The following is a 19587-nucleotide window of genomic DNA, read 5'->3' as shown; positions in this document are numbered from 1 at the left end:
TATGCTCTTAAATGCTTGTCCCACCGCAACCCTGAATGGGTTGAAAAAAACTGAGAAAGAGCCTAAATTATTAATCGTATCTCCAGACTCCCCAGAACCAAATCCAGTGATGCATCTTTTGAGGTGGAACAAGCTTAATCCATACATCCTGCAACCCAGAGAACCCAAAAGATCAGTGCCCACATCGTAACATCAGATACAACACTCCAGATGTACTGGGTGAGAGCTATTTTGGCTGAATGAGAGAGGCCCAGCTTCACTGTTACGCAGTCTTTCACCACTAATAAGGTGGCAAACCTGCCCAAGTCGCATAGTTAACTGTCCCTGTGAGACACAGTAGGGATGGGAAAGAGACATATTAATAGTAGGTGTTGCAAAAGCTTTTAGTAAGGAGTATTTTGAGCTCTCAGTAAGACTTAAAGGACAAAATATAAATGCTGGCCCATTGCTGCAAATATGCTAAAGTAAAGATACACGGTGCAAAAAACAAACAAACACAAGATTCAATAGCCTAATCGTTTTTAATCAAAATGTGCATTGCTAATAAAATAGAGACCTATGTACACAGTGAGACACAATAAGATTATACAGAGACAGCATTACACAGACCAATCTACAGCAGATCTCACTAAACATTTTTACTTCCAAATCTCCAGAATGTCAAACATTATATTTTATCAGTATGTTCAACTTGAGGAATTTATTTTCAGTGCCAAAAAAAACAATTACCTGTATTTGTACCACTAACTGAGATAAAACAGTGCGAAACAACTCTAACATTAAATTGTCTCCATTTTTTTTTCACTGTCGTGTTTTTGAACAGAAGAAAGACAAAAGACAGAACCTGAAAGAAACTGATGATGTGTGGAGCAGTAGAACAATAAATCCTGCATAAGAGCAGGAACAGAAAAAGTCCTTAGTCAGCCTTCTTTTTCTGCCTCAACCTGAGAGAGGAGCTCTCTGTCACCTCGCCTGCCCAACCTGATCTTCAGATGACCAATGACCTCGTGCCCGACCCCAAGGTCAGCCACAGCTGTCTGAACCAGCTGCAGTCGGGTTTCTCTGAGCGAACGCCTCAGTTTGGCGCGTCGATTTTGAAACCAGATCTGAGAGAGAGAGAGAGAGAGAGAGAGAGAGAGAGAGAGAGAGAGAAAGAGAGAGAGAGAGAAACTGGGTTATTCTAAGTTTCTTATATATACACACATTATTATATGCACTAAGTCTGATACCCTAAACACAAAGCCCCAGCCTTAAAAAAGTAACTACATGACACAGAAACTTATTTTGCAACAGTTAAGATAGTTCTGCTTGGTACTGTTTATTAAAACACTTTTCAACAGTGCAGACATGTTATTTCTCATTTTCATAGTTCTGATAGTCTGGGTAAAAATTCAGTTCAGTTGGTTTAGTTGCCGCTCCTCCCTGAGCCTGGTTCTGCTGGAAGTTTCTTCCTGTTTAAAGGGAGTTTTTCCTTCCCACTGTTGCCAAAGCACTTCCTCATAGGGGATCATATGATTGTTGGGGTTTTCTGTTTTCTTTGTAGTATTGTAGGGTCTTTACCTTACAATATAACGCTCGTTGAGGCAACTGTTGTTGTGATCTGGTTCTATATAAATAAAACTGAGCTCAATTGAATCAAATTATTTATCAACTCCAACTCTAACATGGCAGATGGCACAGGACTATGTGAAACTTAAGCACACACATCCAGATCTGTTTTCTAACATGTAGTGTTTAAACCTCACAGCTGACCTGTAAGACCTGCAAACAGTTTGATGGATGAAATCTAAGGAGTTTCAGAGGAAAAGCACAATCACTGGGTCCTGAAATTAAATGTAGTAGGAGCAAGGGCAGGGAATGACAAACGTTAAGCGGTAATACATTTAGTTTTTCAATATTCTGTATGAAGCTACCTGTATTCTGTCCTCATCCAAGTCGAGTCTCTCTGCCAGCTGCTCCCTCAGCTGAATACCAGGATAACAATTCACCTGAAACACTGTCTCCAGTATATTCACCTGGGAGGATGCACATAATGATATTAACCCAGAAAAAAAAACTGTATTTCCTCCTATAATAGATGGATGTCATGATCACTGTATCATAATTGAACAGAATTATTGAAGAACTGGCTGATAAACTGATTACCTGGTTGGTGGTAAAGGCAGTGCGTGGTCTGCGTCCGATATACCAGTTTGATGTCGGCTGGGAGTTTAGCTGCTGCTGTTGTTCTCTGTTCTCGCTCTCCACATTATTTTCTGGTTTAATGGAAAAAAATAAAAGAGCATTTCACATTAATGCGGCAATTATAATCAAACGCAACATTTAGGCAGCATTAAGCCAAATTCTAAAAGTAACACTGGAAGTAAGAGTTACTTTTCACATTGATGAATCTTACAAATGCAAACTATGAAATATATAATTTAAGAAAAATTATGTAGATAAATGTTTAATTTACTTTGGCTTGATTTATAGTTTTGTGTTATGAGCCAGAGAAAGCTTAGTTTAGTGGGTTACTTCCAGTTTGTTGCCACTGCTCAACTGTAAAATAAAAATGAAACATGGTATGAGGGACAACAAGAAAGGAACAAGCAGGAGAACAAAGACAGACATGAAAGAGGAGAAAATAATGCATGTTCTTCAAAAGCAATGGATTTATTTAAACAGACTAATAAACTCAGTTTGATTCCTGTTACAGCAATGGGACATAAGGAATCGCCCCCAGTCAGGTTTTAAAAAAATACTGAAAGTGTCAGACTAAAACACTCAAGGTTTAGTATCAACTGGAGGATGTTATGTTACAAAAATTACAGACTGAGCAGTTTTATAATGACACAAACATGAATCAATGTTGTGATTCAGTTTAATCTAATTGCAATTTTTTCTACAAAAAAACAGACAAAAATGAACCTTTAAACCTAAACTTTAATATTACATATGATAACTGGTTTAGTTTAGATTTTTTTGTTTTTAAATGCTTTGGAAATCATGTCATATTACAGACCAGAGGTTAGCACTTCATCAGTAACGAACAGACTACCCATTACTAACTCTTCAGACCTTTTGTTCCTTACCTGCCCAGGGTCGGTGGAGTTTCAGGCAGTTTCCGGGTCTTTCCAAACCCAGAATCCGATCAATTGAAAATGCCAGACTGCTTTCAACTGTCACAGATGCCATAATGATTACTCTGACTTATAAACAACCCTGAAAGCCGAGGGCTCCCAGCCTGCAAACACCAATCTTATGTCGTTGTAAAGAAAGAACAAATCCAAAAATCAAGCAGTAGTTGATCGCACTGTGGTCCTTTAGCTCTGTGGTCTAAAATAAACTGAAGAGGCCAGTGCCTGTTTTAGTCTGAGGTGCATGAAGCAGCAGGACAACAAACTGATGACTGCTGGTTTAAATGGGAATGGGGGTTTACAATGGTCACCAATTAGAACTAAGAAGTCTTTTTTTCCATGTGAATAAGATTCCCTGAGGTTCCACATAGGAGCTAATCTCAGCTAATTGTGTCTGTGTGACCTAAAGACAGCATAAATATTTAACTCCAGTCAAATACAAGACGGCAAAAGTATTTGCAAAATTCACAGGAAACAAAAACAGCTCATCTGACAGCATTTGTGCCAATGTGTAAGTTTCTCTCCCAGATGATAAACTGTATGAGTGTATGTGTGAGATTAGGTTGGGAAGTCTTTTTTTGAAAACTGCCACCATGAAACAAATACAAAGCAACACTGACTCCTTTTCTTCTAAATTAGCAAAGTAGAAAATCAGTTTAGTTTTCACAGTAAAAAAAACCCTACATCCTTCTGTTACAAGACTGAGGCAGAAGTTAAACTAATAATAATGATAATGATAATAATGATCCAGTGAGATCCACTAATGCTATTAGCCTAATCTGTTTGTGTTGTGATGCAGATGAAGCTCGTAGTGTCTGAATGCAGTCTGAATCAGCAGGCAGGAAACCCTTTTCAGAAACAGCTTAGCTCCTAATGAAGGCCTAGGGCAGCTTTAAATCAACAGCACACTTGTTTATTTATCCATGAATGAAAGGTGGGACGGATGTGACTACATGCAGAGAGAAAAGCCACTTAAACTAAACCTCAGTGTGACTGTGGCGGTAGAGTTGAAGCAATATTTCAACATTACTTATTACAAGGCCGGGGACAAAAGAAGAACACCTTCCTTGGCTTTGTCCAAATTTAAAAATAATGAGAAACAGAAATGTAAAAACAGCAGTAACAGCTTCTCGTTTTCTCTGTAAATGGTTTTCAGAAACATTTCCAGCATTGTTTAAAATGGAAAGGTACAAACACTGCCAACTCCCAAATGGCATTTAAGACCCCGTGTGAAATCAGTCTCAGATTTCGTCTGTTTGCACTCTGCGACATGTGGGGATTCAGCAACACACAACAGACACAGGGAGCTTTAAATAAAGGGAATAATAATGATCTGTCTGATTTAAAGCATCAACACTTCCTCAAACACCAGCATGAGGTTGAAGACGGACACACAAGGGCCAAAATCAAACTGCACAACCATCAAACTCTGGAAACAAACACAGCCAACATATAAGCACCACAATTTTTAAACAACAATTTCAGCATGTTATCTTTAAAGCACTAAAAAAAAGAACGAGTAAGGATATTTCTGTCTCAACATAATAAGGAAAATAAGGACACACATAGCTTGTCATTCAGGAGGATGATAGGCTATGTGTGTTGTAAATCTGCCACTTTCAAAGGTATGAATACAGTATACATGCTAAAATCCTAACATTGTGTGTGAGGACACATAGATACATACCAACAATTTGAGGACATGACTGACACAGTGTGTACTCTAAGTTTTTTTGTGCATCTGTAAATGCTATTGTTGCTGTGCTGTGTTTAAAATTTAACATAATAAGTGTTTTCTTTGTCAGTCATTTTTGTTACAAATTACATATTTTTCAACTAAATTTGACCAATAAAAACTGATTTTGGTGCCTTTAATGATGCAAACCTGATGTCAAACCCAAATGCTACACATAATTTTGTCTTTACACTCTATACAGGCCAGCCTTTCTCACTTTATCTCCGCTAGTTCCTTCTGCAGAGCAGCATATCAAAAATCCCTTGCACATTCCAACATGTTCACTAGAAAACGAGGGAGTGACAAATAGTTTATGCCGAGCAGGAAGAAGGGTGAGTTACAATAAGTGAAAAGATTCCTCTCTTAAATAAAGACTTTGGAATTCATTTAAATTGGCTTTGGAATTTTACTCCTGCTGAAACAAATGACTGAGACAACCTTAAAATACAATCAAAATAATCAAAATAAAAAAAATTACATAGCAGTAAACTGGTTACCTTATCTTGTCTTGTCTTATCTTATCGTTAATAACAGGGTGGAAGTCTATTTTTGTCATGTGTGGAAGAGAAAGCATATTTTGTTTTGTTAATATTAATTCCTTATTTTAGCTCTGAATATATGACAGTTCCTAACCCTGTGACGCTAAATGTGTTGTATTATTATTCATTCACTCTGCATCATCAATGTGAAAAACTACTGTTTACAGTCACACACATGCAGCTTTTTCTGGTGAGGAATACATTATACAGAAATGCCAGATATAGCAAAAATTATATTTAATATTGATATTTACAGAGTTAAAGCTCCGCCCCTTATGTAACACACCTGAGATATTCCAGTAACAGCTCGTCGTTTTTCCGCATCTTGCTTTCCACCCCCATCCCCTCCCGCCCAGCACACACACTCAAGTGACTCAAAACTTTATTTAGCTCAGGCAGATCACATCAAATCAAATCAAATCAAATCACTTTTATTGTCACATCACATGTGCAGGTACACTGGTACAGTACATGCGAGTGAAATTCTTGTGTGCGAGCTTCACAAGCAACAGAGTTGTGCAAAAATACAATAACATAAAACAAGCAAAATATAAGAATGGCTAAATCTGAGACTAATAAACATATGTACAATATATAATAGTATATGCATTACTGGATGTGTATACTAAATATGTTTTTCTACGTGTGTGTGTGTATACATATTTTACAAATTAAATAGAGTAAGCAATAAAATATATAAAATATACAGAGGTTTGTAGTTCAATATTGTGCAAAACAGTGGCATTAATGTACAGTATGTAGTGCATAATGTTGAAGTTCCAGTAGTGGAGGTGAGGTGTCTATGAAGTGTTCATCAGCAGCATCTACTGTGAGAGAGCAGGAGGAGGTTCCATAATTCTGGCACTTCAACCTGCTACAACACCGTATGCTGAAGTTTGCTGTAAGTTTTACTGAAGGCATGATCCAAAGGTAAAGTGAGGATAAAGTTGTGACTGACTACATTCCTTCTATGCTTTCAGATTCACCCAGAGAGAAATGTCTTTCAGATCAAATGATGATCTCTCCTGTCCTGTCTGCCGTGATATATTTAGAGATCCTGTTGTCCTCTCATGCAGCCACAGCTTCTGCAAAGCCTGCCTGAGGAACTGATGGACAGAGAAACGAATACAGGAGTGTCCAGTTTGTAAAAGAACATCATCAAGGAGTGACCCAACTTGCAACTTAGTATTGAAAAAACTGTGTGATTCAGTGTTACAGAGGGGACAGAGGAGAACTTCTGCAGTGTCTGAGACCCTCTGCAGTCTCCACGGTGAGAATCTCAATCTCTTCTGTGTGGACCATCAGCGGCCAGTATGTGTCGTCTGTCTGCATTCAGATGAGCACTCCAGACACACATTCAAACCAATTAATGAAGTTGCATCAGTTAACAGAGCTCACCTCCAAAAATCCCTGAAACCCTTAAAAGACAAACTGCAACTTTTTAAACAAGTTAAAGAAAACTGTGAGAAAACGGCAGAGCATATCAAGGTCCAGGCCCAAAACACAGAGAGGCAGATCAAGGAGCAGTTTCAGAGGCTGTGCCAGTTTCTACAAGAAGAAGAAGAAAACAGAATTGCTCTTCTGAAGAAGGAAGAGCAGCAGAAGAGTCAGGAGATTACAGAGAAGATTAAGGCTCTGAGCAGAGAGATAGACAGTCTTTCAGACATAATCAGTGCCACAGAGAATGAGCTGAGAGCTGGAGACGTCTCATTCCTGCAGAACTACAAGATCGCAACAATAAGAGCTCAACTGCGCCCCCTGATGGATGACCCACCGCTAGTTCCAGGAGCTCTGATACACCTGGGCAACCTGGCCTTCAACATCTGTAACAACATGAAGAAACTGTTTTCCTACTCACCTGTGATTCTGGATCCCAACGCAGCAAATCCAGAACTCGTTCTGTCTGAAGATCTGACCAGTGTGAGACGTGAAAGTGAACAGAAGCTCCCTGACAACCCTGAGAGGTTTGATAACTGTTGCATTGTTCTGGCTTCTGAGGGCTTTAACTCAGGGACTTACAGCTGGGACGTTGAGGTTGGAGAAAGCGAGGACTGGTTTGTGGGTGTTGCTGCAGAGTCCGTTCAGAGAAAGGGAAAGCGCCCGTCCTGTTTATGGAGAATAGGATGCTTTAATGGTAATTACATAGCACAGTGCTTATCGGATCCCTCGTTGGCTCTTACACTGAAAACAAAGCCCAGAAAGGTCAGAGTTCACCTGGACTGGTACAGGGGAATACTGTCGTTCTTTGACCTAGATACAAACACAAACATACACACCTTCACACACACTTTCACAGAGAAGCTGTTTCCATATTTTAACACTGTAAATGTGTATCCACTGAAGATAATACCCAGGAAAATAGCACTAAAGCCCTGGTCAGACAGTATTAGTGTAGGAGTCTAAATCCATTCTTTTTAAAGTAATTAAAGGATTTCTGTTAGTTTCATATTCAATGTTTGATGTGATCAGTATAAAGGGTTAGCATTTTTAAATTGGTCAGATTTCATAACTCATTAGTTTAAGCAATATTTAAGATTCATATGCAAATTATATATTTTTTGGCACTTAAAGGTGGGATAATTATTTAGTATAATTAATTTATGCATCCTATGTGTGCTTATTATTGGATGCTATTTCTATATAAGGTTTAATATGGACATGTACTGAGAAAGGGGAAAAAAGGCACTTATTGCATTTTTAAGATTTTTGTAAGGGTTTAATATGAAACGTATCACAACCATGACGTTTGGAAATATCTTGGTATAAAGTAAAGGGCCTCAGTGAAGTTTATCAGTCTCCTGGATCTGTGGATTCCATTGAGGGGGGAACTTGGGAGTATCACGCTAAGGATTCATTCATTAGGATTTACAATTAGTGTTGACTGAAAACCTTTTGTAGCCATTCCAGCTGACATTCAAATACATTAAATTACAGGTTCTACACCAGCATCACTACATAGCTGTGGGAAACACGTACCTGAATGTATGGATTTAATCATAGTATAATGTGCAAATTGAATGTATGTGCAAATGATGCCATTCAAAGTATTGGAAGACGTATTTAAATATCTAAAAATTTCACTTAGAAATAAATTAATCAAGTGCAATAGAATATATTTAAAAAATATATTGTAATTTTTCCTTTTAAGTTCCTTTCTAATCATGTCTTATATCTACATACTTTGCACATTATTTGAAAAATCTATTTTCCTTTAACATGGCTAATGTGTCTGAAAACAAAACTTCAGGAGATGTGTTGAAGTGCTTGGAAAAAAAGTTTAAGTCTTAAATGTTACTTGACATCAATACAATATTGTTTGTTTCACAATTTATTTCAAACAACAAAGAAATCTGAAGGTGCTGCTGAAGATTCGCAGCAGTGTCATCCATGTAGAAAGAAAAATGTAAACGGTTTATGTGACTCTGATTTTATTTTTCTGTAGTTTAATGAAATACAGAGTTGAAGACGTTTCTCTCTGGAGGTCAGAAGTCGGGTGATTGTTTAATGAATATGTGACAAAGTTTAGAAGCAGAACTTCACAGGCAGCATTTGAATGTGTGAATTTTGCTGCGGTCTGAAATAAAACACATGCCCACAGAAAGGTTCCTTTAAGATAATTTATTTTGTACAATAAAACTGAAGTCTAGAGCATGCTTTGTGGAGAAGACGGTGGAAGAATGACTTCTCACACACCCTGATGTTTCACTTCTCACCACTTGCATTGCTATTGAGTATCTTACAAAGATGGACAGTCAATCAACTTAGCAGTCAATTGTGACAAAGAGACTGATACGAGATGTCAAAACAGGAACTGCTACCAGTAGTTAACTCGTTGCCGATCAAACAAACTTTGCAGCAGGTGCGTTCAAAAACACCACAAATCTGAAACAAACATGAACCACAATATGCAGGATACTTAAAAACAAAACAAAAAAAACTTTCAAAATATTTGTTCTACCATGCCACCAGCTTAGTAAAAAAAAAAAAAATCTGTAAGAATAAACATAGTACATCCACTCCAAGTTCTGTTCCCCCTCTCAGAAAGGCATGTTTGTGTTTGTCAGTAATTATGTGGCTAAGATCATCACATGGTGAGCATTGTGGGGTCATTGAACGCAGCCCTCTCCGCTTTCGGCCCAGATTGGGGTGTGTGAGAGGTGTTTTGTTCCATTTACTTAGGAGGCCTGTAGGCGATCTTCCTGCTCTTCAGCACAGACCACCTGTGTCTCTTCATGTAGTAGAGCAGAGGCACAATGATAGCTGAGCCCATCAGCAGCTGATAGGAGAAAGAGAACACAAACATTAACCAATGCCAAGATCCATGCTTAGACATGTTTTCTATGTTTTAAATATTCTTGAGACGACAGGAAAGTCACATAAGAAGTCGTACAGTTTAGTGCATGACATAAAAACTTTTATTGCATTTTATACCCACGACGTGTTTCCTGTAAAATATCTTACACAGTTGCATGTGTTGATTTAATTAAACATATCTAAATTTGGAGTATCACTCAATTAAGAATGGGTGTCATTTTAAGTGCTGGGAAAGACAAAAAATAGGCACTCTAGTTGGTGAGAGGTGTACCTTCAGTCCCATGCGTTTGCGTTGGTCATGCTCGGGCTCAGCAGCCCACCTTAAGAAAGTACACACATCCTTAGCAACCTGACTCATGGTGGCAGGGGTTCCTATAAGAAACCAAGAGAACAGAAACATCAACAACACTTTTCGTTCGTTCGTTCGTTCATTCCAACCCCCCCCCCCCCCCTCCAAACTGTCATGCTTCATTTATCAATGTAATAACAAATTACATTGCAATAAAGTTATTGAAACCATTTATGTGCAGCAAAAGAGTTGATTTAACCAATTTAGCGCACTAGAAACACTTAAAATATGCTACTCAACGCAGCAAATGGATTCACTCAGGCCTCACTCTGAATGCCACAAGTCACAAAGAGGCGTCTTTCTGTCACATCCTCTCAGAATGGTGAACAGATTTTGATCTATAAACGCCAGTGTTTAAAAAAAGTAAACCTGCGGAACGAGTGGGCAATATTTTCTGCCAGAAAAGGATACATTGAGCAAAGAGCTGCACGTGTTTTTGAAATCAAAGAATTTCAGAAGACTTCAGACAAAAAAAAGCCAATTAAATGCTTATTACTGTCTATTTGGTGAATTCCCACATTCATTTCCATCCACCATTATATTTTATGACGATTTTATTTTTTAAATTCGCCTGAGACAATATGATCACTACTGAGCAATCCACCCTGCACTCTTAGTTTCAAACTTGAGTCATAGCTAACCAGATAGCATGGCCCTTGCAGTCTCCTATGCCCCTACCAGGAAGCTCATTAGGCGCCTGCAGTGAGACCCAAAAACACAAGTGTATGTATATTAAAAGGTAACAGGAAAGGCATGTTTTGCATGTCTTCGTTTTTTGGTTCACTCCAACAAACTGAAACTCTTTCTAAAGAGGGGAAAAAAAACAAAACAGAAAATAGTGCTCCCATTTCTGTAGCTGGAGAGAAGATTATCCAAACATGCACTTCTTACCATCATCATACTCCAGAATTTCATTGTAGATCGGTGGGGCCATGCCAATAGCCTGCCCAGGGAAGTAGGGGTTGTAGTAAAGTCCCTCTCTCACTGTCACTCCTGCAGGAGGGTCGCAGTAACCCGTCAGCAGGCTGAACACATAGTCTTCTCCTCCGTGTCTGCAGGGAGCAGAAGGGTGAAACGAGTTAATGCTAAGGATACTTCAGATTTTGCACCTTTCAGAGTAAACACAGGTTTTCAGGACTTACCTGGCGTTCACAATGTAGCTAAGGTCTGGAGGCAGGGCGCCATTGTTGGCGACCCTGGCTGCCTCTGGGTTGGGGTAGGGCTTTGGGAAATAGTCTGACAGCTTTCCTGGCCGGGTGAACATCTCGCCACTCTCATCAGGACCATCAACTACCTCAACCTAAACACAAATCATGAGAAGAGATAGGTCACCACCTACGGGCAGAACTTACTTCTAAAGATAAAAACAATGAGACAATTTTTTAAAAAAAAGATTCGGTCTGACTAAAATACCATTATGTGATTAAATTAGAATATTGGCAGAATCAAGACTAATCACAGGATCACATCTCCCCACATATAGACTCACCTCTTCTGCGATGGTCTTCACCTCGTCCTCTGTGTGCGACACTCCCACGAGGTTTCTGAAAGCCAGGTATTCCATACTGTGGCAAGCTGAGCACACCTGCTTATACACCTGGTAACCACGGCGAATACTGTGGGAGGCAGAGCGAAAGATATGAAACATAACGAGTTATTTTATAAGAGCTGTCTGAAACTGCCAAAACAGACTTTCAATGAAAAATTCAGTCTGTATAAAGAAAACAAACGTAAATAAAGTGAAATTCTCTGCAAACTCAAGTCTTCAAAGCCAGCTAATTTTTTTAGTGGCAATTTTACATTCAGTACCTTTCATCACTCGAAGGATGTTTACAAACACTTGAACAGTCTGTATACACTCAACTCACCTAGCATGGTCCAGAGAGGACAGAGGTCCAGCGTGACTCCAGGGGTACTGAGGGGGATGAAGCTCCAACTCGGATGCTTTAACCGACTGGTGCAATATCAGTGCAAGCCCGGCTCCACCGGCTGTGACCACACCCAGCGTTGTCAGGGCAACCTTCTTCCCCCTTGGCAGGCTGGCGAAGGACATGTTGGCCTGTGAATGGAAATAAGCACAAAAAGTTACTTTAAGAAACTCATCCAAAAAGGGAAATCTACAGACGACTATCCATTAGATTCAGTTACTTTAAATTATATTAGAGCTATAATGTACTTTGCTTGGGCATGGCGCCCAAGTCTACCGGGCTACTGGATATCCAAGTACATTTGACAATTTAGTTTTTGGTCCGAGTACATAATTATTTTTCAAGTTTACAGTTTCCCAGTGAGCCTAAGGTCTTCCTGCTTTGTGTTGACCTTTTGGCTGGTATTCTTCAACATCACACAGCTCTCTCTGTGGACTACAAGAATAATTCTTGTTCTGCTCTGAAGAATTGCTATGAGCTGAAGGCCAAGGCTGAGCAAAACCTGCTGCAGGTAGAGAAGTTTGTGTACAAGGTTTAATTGTCTGTGAAGGTTCTCAGTCATCCAGGTCATCGTAGTCAAAGGAGCTTGCAAAGAAAAGCGTCTGGACTTCTTTAAATTACTTGATGACGTTTCACTTCTCATCCGAGAAGCTTCTTCAGTTCTAAGGTCAAATGGTGGAGAGTCCCAGATATAAACCTAGTGGGAGTATCCCCCCACAGAGGGACAAAAGGACCCCCTGATGATTCTCTAATCGCCTGAGCCAAGGTGTGAAACTGGGTGTGGGTCCCAATCAGCCAGAGTTTTGCGTGAGTTCATTGTGAAACCTGGCCCCACCTTATCATGCGAATTCCTGAGGTCAGATGGCCCAGGATGTGAGTGGGTGTTAAGGCGTCTGGGAAGGGATCTCAAAACTGGATTATAGATGGCAGAGAGTTGGTGTCGTAAACCACCGCCTCTGTTCAAAGATGATCGCTCACAGTGGACATAGATGGCTTCTTTCACTCCTCTTTCAAACCATCTGTCCTCTCTGTCCAAAATGTGAACATTGGCATCCTCGAAAGAGTGTCCTTTATCCTTAAGATGCAGATGGACAGCTGAATCTTGTCCTGTGGAGGTGGCTCTTCTGTGTTGTGCCATGCGCTTGTGAAGTGGCTGTTTGGTCTCTCCAATGTAGAGGTCTGGGCATTCCTCACTGCACTGTACAGCATACACCACATTGTTAAGTCTGTGTTTTGGCGTTTTGTCTTTCGGGTGAACCAGTTTTTGTCTGACCGTGTTGCTGGGTCTGAAATGCACCGGGATGTCATGCTTGGAGAAAACCCTCCTTTAGTTTAGTTTAGTTAATTGAGTGGCCCTTTTTTTATAATCCAGTCTGGTCGTCCTTATGAAACTGCCCTTCACAGCTGATTTTGTAACCAGGTGTTAATGGCAGCATTCGATAACAGCATCCTCACATCAGCAAAACAAACATAACACACCAACCTCCATCTCTGACATAAAATAATGCTTGGCAACATTAATTTAGGGTACTTTATTTCAGTTAAGGAAGAAAATCAATATAGCAGTTAATAGCCTAATGATTGGCATGCATGTCATTTACTAACAGGAATGCCCCCATTTAGCCATTTCTCGCTATGCTCTTCTCCAGCTCTACTGGGATACTCCCTCTGATTAAGCATTAGTAAATAAGCAAATAGAGTTTGGGAACCACATCTTGCAGTCTGAAGATTATATCCCCAATAATCAAAACAAAATGATCTCAAAGAAACTAAAGCTGAAAAACGTCTCCTTGTCCCTGAACCAGGTCACAAGCTCAGTTGGGGCCAAATGACAAGTATGTTCAGCTTCTTAGGTATTTTCAGTTATATCCATCGTCTGAAACGCGCATCAGTGAATTGTAGACAGGGCACAGATATTTAGCTTGGCGATTGAAATTGAGGACGGTTTTTATTCACCGGAAGTCCTTTCAGTCCTTGAGATGCTAACTCTTTAGCAAGCTGTTTAGCTCAGCGACTTCAGCGGGTGTCGTTACTGACAGAAGTCAACAATCGCGACCTACGCCAGCTGAGTTTAAATATGCACAAATACAGTGGCCAAACAATTCACATTAATCTTCATGCATCGCTGGCCAACGTATATTTTAACCACGTTGCACGTTTGCCGGGTGCTGGACACGACATCATGGTTTAGCTCACCGGCTAGCTTCATAAACACATTGAGGAGAACCTGCTTTAAACTGTCTGTGGCATTTAATTTTGGAGATACTGATGCCGTATCCCTATCAAGAGGTTATGAGTGATAAAACATTTAAGAAATTAAAGCTACAGTTGTTGGCCAAATCCTAAAAAGTGTGGGAACACGAGTGACCTTGTCTCACCCCGCTGTCCGCACCAAGCTAACCTTAGCCAAGACACTTCACAGCACCGGTTTTCTATTAAATCGTGTCCTAAACACGTTCACGTGTGATAAATACTACTACACTACCTTGGAGGCCCTGAGAGTTTTCGGGGTGCTGAGGAGAGCCCTCCCGTTCCCCGATAGCACCACCGCTCGTAGCGCCGCCATCTTCTTTGCGGTTCTCGCTCTGCTCTGGAAGGAGTTGAGGCAGATAAACAGCTTGTTCCGGTCTGAAACTTCAAAATAAAGACGGCCAGTGTGACGCGCTTCCTCCTTCGGCCTCAGCTGTCAAAATAACATTGCTGAGACCCTGCCCTCCATATCCACAATGTATGAAAAAACAAGGGAATTACTGAATACTGACTATGTTCAAATTACTCTAGATTTATTTTGAGTTTTGCATTATTTGTATGCAGTTGGTTTATTTAAGTAACCACTTTCTGACACCTTGAACTGCTAGTTTGCCATAAACTGTGGCATACAATATTTCAGAGGTCAGTAAAAGCAAGACAGAATACATGTAAATGAGCGAGAGAGAGAGATGTAATAATGAAGCTGCAAGGAACAGAGGTAGAAGAGTTTAAATACCCAGACAACCACTCACACCTACAGACAGTTTAGAATCAACAGTTAAACTAATATGCATGTCATTGTACTGTGGGATGAAGCCAGACTGCCTGGAGAGAAAACCCACCCAGACACATAGAACATCCCATCTGGACAGCGAATTCAAACCTAGGACCTTTTTCCAGTGAAGTAATGGTGCTAACCACCAGTAGCGGTTTTAGATACGGGCGACACGGGCAGTTGCCCGGGGCGGCATCGTGGTGGGGGGCGGCATCACGGGCATCGGTAAAAAAAAAAAAAAATTGCTTGTACTCATGCTGCCCCGACATCATGCGAGCCCATATTGGGAATGGCATAGGCACCGATCGATTTTCTATCGCCCATGGGAGTAAGGGCGCCCTCCGTTTGCGAGGTGCGCCTGCTGCTTGCGGCACAGGGAGGAGAGGGCGGGGCGACGGGGGATTCTCTGGCTGGCTGGAGCAGCAAAAATTACCAACTCTCAAAATAAAACAAAAATAAAAACAAACAACAAACACGAAAACACCAGACATCATGATACAGACTTATAATTTGCACCGATGTTTTTTCGAAATTCTATACACGAAAAGTGAGCGCGAGAGCCCTCGGTGCGCCTGCTTGCTGCTGAAGTCAAAGTAAACTTTATTGTCATCTCCGCTACATACAGTACAGTATATAGAGAGACGAGACGACGAGGCTCCAGTTACAGCAGTGCAAGAAAACAAACAATAAATATTTAAGAGTAAAAAAAATAAATATACACTTTAGGACTCGGGGTAAAGGGATCAATAACAATTTAAAATGTATATTTTGTATTTTGTTTATTTAAAGTCTCACACACAACCCGTTTTTAAAATTTTAAAAAAGAGAAAAGAAGAGGAGTGTAGCGACTTCCACAGTCGCTAGAGGCCGGGGATGGAGCCTGCCTATTTGCCTCTAGCGACTGTCAACTTTATGCAGTAATGTCAGAGGTGGAATTGCTTGCTTGTTTATTAAAGTGCTTGAAAAGTTTACAGAGCAATGTGATCGGCTCGCGATTCAAACTCTTAAAACATCACAGGCTCTAATTCAACAAGGGGAAACTCGTTGTGCTGCGGTCAACAAAAACTATGCTACCCAGCCCTCCTCTCTGTCAAAATCAAACCAGTGAATGACAGACTGACAACGCCCTCTTAAAGTCACCGCTAGCACCCACGTGACTCCCGTTACACCTCACCATACACTGAAAAAAAGGCCATGTTGGATTTACTTGATTCAATAGTGGACATTTGTTGCACACAAATGTTTTGCTTTGGCAGAAACTTAAACAACTGAGTTAAATCAACACAACTTTTTCATATTCAATAAACCTGTGCATTTTGTGTTCCTAAAATGCGATTGAAACATGTTCAGATGAAGTAAGTTGAGCTCTTGGAATATTTTAATCCTTCACAATTTTGTCATTTTATTTCAACACTATTCAATAACTTTTACCCCAATACTACTTGGTCACTTAAATACTACATGTTGTCTTCATATTACATAATGTTCAACAAAGTCTAGATCCTGGTTACCATAAAGATTGAATGGATTTACAATGACTACCATCCTCCGGGTTGCAGGAGAGCTGGGAAATAACCCTGAAGTGATAGGTTACGAGGCAGGGTACACCCTGGACAGCTCACCAGTCTTTCACATAGAAGCAAACAACCACATGCACTTACATTCACAGGTAATTTAGAATCACCAGTTAACCCTAACTCTAATAACTGCATGACTTTTAACTGTGGGAGGAAACCAGAATACCCAGAGAGAAGCCACTGCAAACTAGCCAGAATGTGGATTTGAACCCAGCACCTTCTTACTGTGAAGCAACAGCACTAACCACCATGCCAACAATCTAGGAAACACAGGAAAGCTATGATTTCCTGTATTTGATGCAGAATTTTTTTGTTTTTGTCCTTGAAAGGTTAATCCACAATAAATAGCAATAGCATGCACGTGGTGTGTGTGTGGTTCTCTGCCTCTTATAACTCCACTGATTTTCCTGCAGTTTGAAATCTTGTGCGATCTTGTGAATTTCATGAGTTCAGCAACTAACCACTCTTACTAGATTGTATCATTTCATCTCAACAGGAACAAATTAAGTTTTTGAATTCTATGCAAATCCTACATGATTTAATTACGTTCATAGAAACATGAAATTATTGTGTTCAAATTACAAGGTAGACTTTTTTAATGTAACAACCACCCAATTTACTTTTTTTGGTATACCAAAAAAAGTAGAAGTGGCTGCTCGACTTGACTGAGATGGATGCCTTCCTGAAACCACGATCCAAAGAGTGCGAGACTGAAATCCCGTGCAGTGTCGCGGGATTTAACATTGCTATATTATTGACTTACTTCACTTGAACATGATATGAACAATTTAATCTACCCTCTCTGCATATCATGTAGTTTCTACACTATATAGTTACACTTAACTTTAAAGCATGAGGCAATTGTGTTAAATACACGCAAGATGCTTATGTAAATCCAAGAGCTGGCCAATCCCTTTTTTTCAGTGTAGCAACCAAACAAATAAAAACCCAGTGATCCTTAAAATTCAATACATTTAATTATGGCTCCTACAAGGAGGAACGAGCAAAAGACACAGGTAAGCAGATGTGTCATTGGATAATGGCAGGTCATGTATCCTAAAACATTAAGAATCAGGATACTTTCTTAATCCCTAAGGAAATTATGTGGGTTACAGTTCCTCCAAGAAGAAATGGTAAAAATAGTAACAGTAACAGACTAAACTCCAAACAATATATACAGTAATATAATATTAATTAGCCAGTGTCAATTGTTGATTTGTCCTGTTCTCATTGTATGTCGAAGTATGATGTCTGTTTAGTAGCTGTTTGCATACTATGCATACTCTCTCCCTCTTCATGTGTGTGTGTGTGTGTGTGTGTGTGTGGGGGGGGGGGGGGGGGGGCGGGGCGCCAGAGGGGGTGTTCGCCCAGGGCGCCTAACAGGCTAGGACCGCCACTGCTAACCACCACACCATCCTAGTACTATAAAATACATTATATAATATAAATGTACATATTTTCATAATTTAAGATATAAGAAAGAAGTTATACAACTTCATGCTTATTTATTTATTTTAAAATCAATACATCTGCAAGTGGAGAATATGGGCCTATTGCAGTGGCAATAAGTAGCGTATTGCGTATTTATTTTCTTCATACTGTCTCTTATTATGAAGGTAGATACAAAAGTACACCGGATGTATAAGATGCTAGCTAACTTGACATAAATCTTACACAACTAATTTACACAACATTTTTTTTTTTGGGTGGGGGGAGGGGGGGGTGTTAAGTAACGTTTATTTGTAACATTCCGTCATTAATAACATAAAAATAGTATTTACAGATTTTTCCCTTACAGCTGCTTTCCGACCAGATTTCTAGCAATGAATGAAATGTAAAGTTGTTTTTTTTAAGAAAATGTGAAAATAGCCCCACCTAGTGGCTGCTACAGGACTTTTCAGACAGTTTGACCTAAATTGCAAAGGCTGATGTCACACTTCTATCTGCTGCTATTTTACAGTTTTTTCTGATTGCTTAAGCACATTTTTTGTAACTATTGGCTATTTTTGCAAAACTCTACACACAAATAAGAAAACCTGTCACCCAATTATCAAAACATTGTAGTTCTCTTGCAAAAGCGAACACAGCTAGATTAACTCTTCACACCTTCGTAAAAATGGTGTTTTCGTATCAAACAGTACACACAAGCCATCATCTACTAAGCACACAATGCGCCAACTGCACACTGATGGTATGAATACAAAACACATCTGGCTTTTGCTTTCTCTGTGTACAGATGTCAATTGAACATTCTGCCTCTGCCCCCAACATCTGGACGTCTAGCAATTCTGTAAAGTAACAATTTCAGTATTTTTGCATGTATGGTACTGTTGTGTTTCTCATTAGAGTATGGCAGTGCTACAAAGTACTTACCGATTCTCATTTCGAAATGTCCTAATGATGCTTGCCACAGTGTAGCAGCTCAGTTTAGGCTGAACCCGTTGGCCAGCTTCCCTCAGGGTCATCCCATGGTTGATGACATGGTCCACTATTGTAGCCCTGATGTCATCAGTTATTCTGTTTCTTACTCTTCTTACCCTTCCTCTTTCCCCTCCTCGTCCTCTTCTTGCTCCTCTTTGTCCTCTTCCTCTAACTTCCTCTAACCCTCTTGCTTCTTCACCTCCACGTCCTCTTCCTCCAACTTCTTCACCTCCACGTCCTCTCCCTCGGCCTCCTCTGATTCTCACTCTTCTCACTCTTACTGCTCCTTCCATTGTACTCCACATAGACAGCTTACCTGTGGCCTGTTTATAGTGCTTAGGCTGATTGCAAAGTGGACTAATTATCTAAAACAGTTTTCACATCTGAAAGTGTGCCAGACAGTTGGCAAAATAGTGTTAATGATAGCCATACATGTGTATAATTTTGCTAGGAGTGTGTTGGAAATTTGGTAATTGAGTGTAAGCAGTGAGTTGTGCCTACAGTTTTGCAAAGTGTGTGTTACAAAATTGCAAACTGAGTGCAAAGCAGTGTTTGTGCTTTTAGTTTTGCAAACTCAGTGAGT

The 19587-nt window shown here is 39.9% G+C and overlaps 3 protein-coding genes across 3 annotated transcripts; 1 reads left to right on the top strand and 2 right to left on the bottom strand.

Annotated features, from left to right (window-relative positions):
• hesx1 (HESX homeobox 1) lies at positions 1 to 5032 on the bottom strand. The gene is made up of 3 exons (XM_085159243.1): positions 3058 to 5032; positions 1914 to 2072; positions 1 to 1106 (listed from the first exon to the last, which is right to left on the bottom strand). The coding sequence occupies exons 1-3, from the start codon at positions 3172 to 3174 to the stop codon at positions 921 to 923; spliced, it is 462 nt and encodes a 153-aa protein (XP_085015369.1). The 5' UTR covers positions 3175 to 5032; the 3' UTR covers positions 1 to 920.
• A 646-nt stretch (positions 5033 to 5678) lies between these two features.
• On the top strand, positions 5679 to 8486 carry LOC146518188 (zinc-binding protein A33-like). The gene has a single exon (XM_085160470.1). It carries the CDS (start codon positions 7152 to 7154, stop codon positions 7791 to 7793), a length of 642 nt encoding a protein of 213 aa, XP_085016596.1. The 5' UTR covers positions 5679 to 7151; the 3' UTR covers positions 7794 to 8486.
• Positions 8487 to 8993: 507 nt separating this feature from the next.
• cyc1 (cytochrome c-1) lies at positions 8994 to 14624 on the bottom strand. Its single transcript, XM_085160467.1, has 7 exons — positions 14467 to 14624; positions 11922 to 12112; positions 11543 to 11669; positions 11196 to 11353; positions 10945 to 11105; positions 9976 to 10076; positions 8994 to 9666 (listed from the first exon to the last, which is right to left on the bottom strand). The coding sequence occupies exons 1-7, from the start codon at positions 14545 to 14547 to the stop codon at positions 9562 to 9564; spliced, it is 924 nt and encodes a 307-aa protein (XP_085016593.1). The 5' UTR covers positions 14548 to 14624; the 3' UTR covers positions 8994 to 9561.
• Positions 14625 to 19587: the final 4963 nt, after the last annotated feature.

The sequence above is a fragment of the Neolamprologus multifasciatus genome, chromosome 5 (genome assembly GCF_963576455.1).
Source record: "Neolamprologus multifasciatus chromosome 5, fNeoMul1.2, whole genome shotgun sequence".
In the NCBI taxonomy this organism is placed as follows: Eukaryota; Metazoa; Chordata; class Actinopteri; order Cichliformes; family Cichlidae; genus Neolamprologus; species Neolamprologus multifasciatus.
This window is presented reverse-complemented; position numbering and strand designations above follow the sequence as displayed.

What these genes read in the sequence shown, in the direction of transcription:
- LOC146518188 (XM_085160470.1), top strand. Translation starts at nt 7,152, where the DNA reads ATGGATGACCCACCGCTAGTTCCAGGAGCTCTGATACACCTGGGCAAC.
- hesx1 (XM_085159243.1), bottom strand. Translation starts at nt 3,174, where the DNA reads ATGGCATCTGTGACAGTTGAAAGCAGTCTGGCATTTTCAATTGATCGG. An exon ending in GGGCAGGTAAGGAACAAAAG is followed by an intron (nt 2,073 to 3,057) that starts GTCTGAAGAGTT and finishes CATCCATCTATT; the next exon opens with ATAGGAGGAAATACAGTTTT. An exon ending in TGGATGAGGACAGAATACAG is followed by an intron (nt 1,107 to 1,913) that starts GTAGCTTCATAC and finishes TCTCTCTCTCAG; the next exon opens with ATCTGGTTTCAAAATCGACG.
- cyc1 (XM_085160467.1), bottom strand. Translation starts at nt 14,547, where the DNA reads ATGGCGGCGCTACGAGCGGTGGTGCTATCGGGGAACGGGAGGGCTCTC. An exon ending in TGAAGACCATCGCAGAAGAG is followed by an intron (nt 11,354 to 11,542) that starts GTGAGTCTATAT and finishes ATTTGTGTTTAG; the next exon opens with GTTGAGGTAGTTGATGGTCC. An exon ending in AATTCTGGAGTATGATGATG is followed by an intron (nt 10,077 to 10,944) that starts GTAAGAAGTGCA and finishes GGTTTCTTATAG; the next exon opens with GAACCCCTGCCACCATGAGT.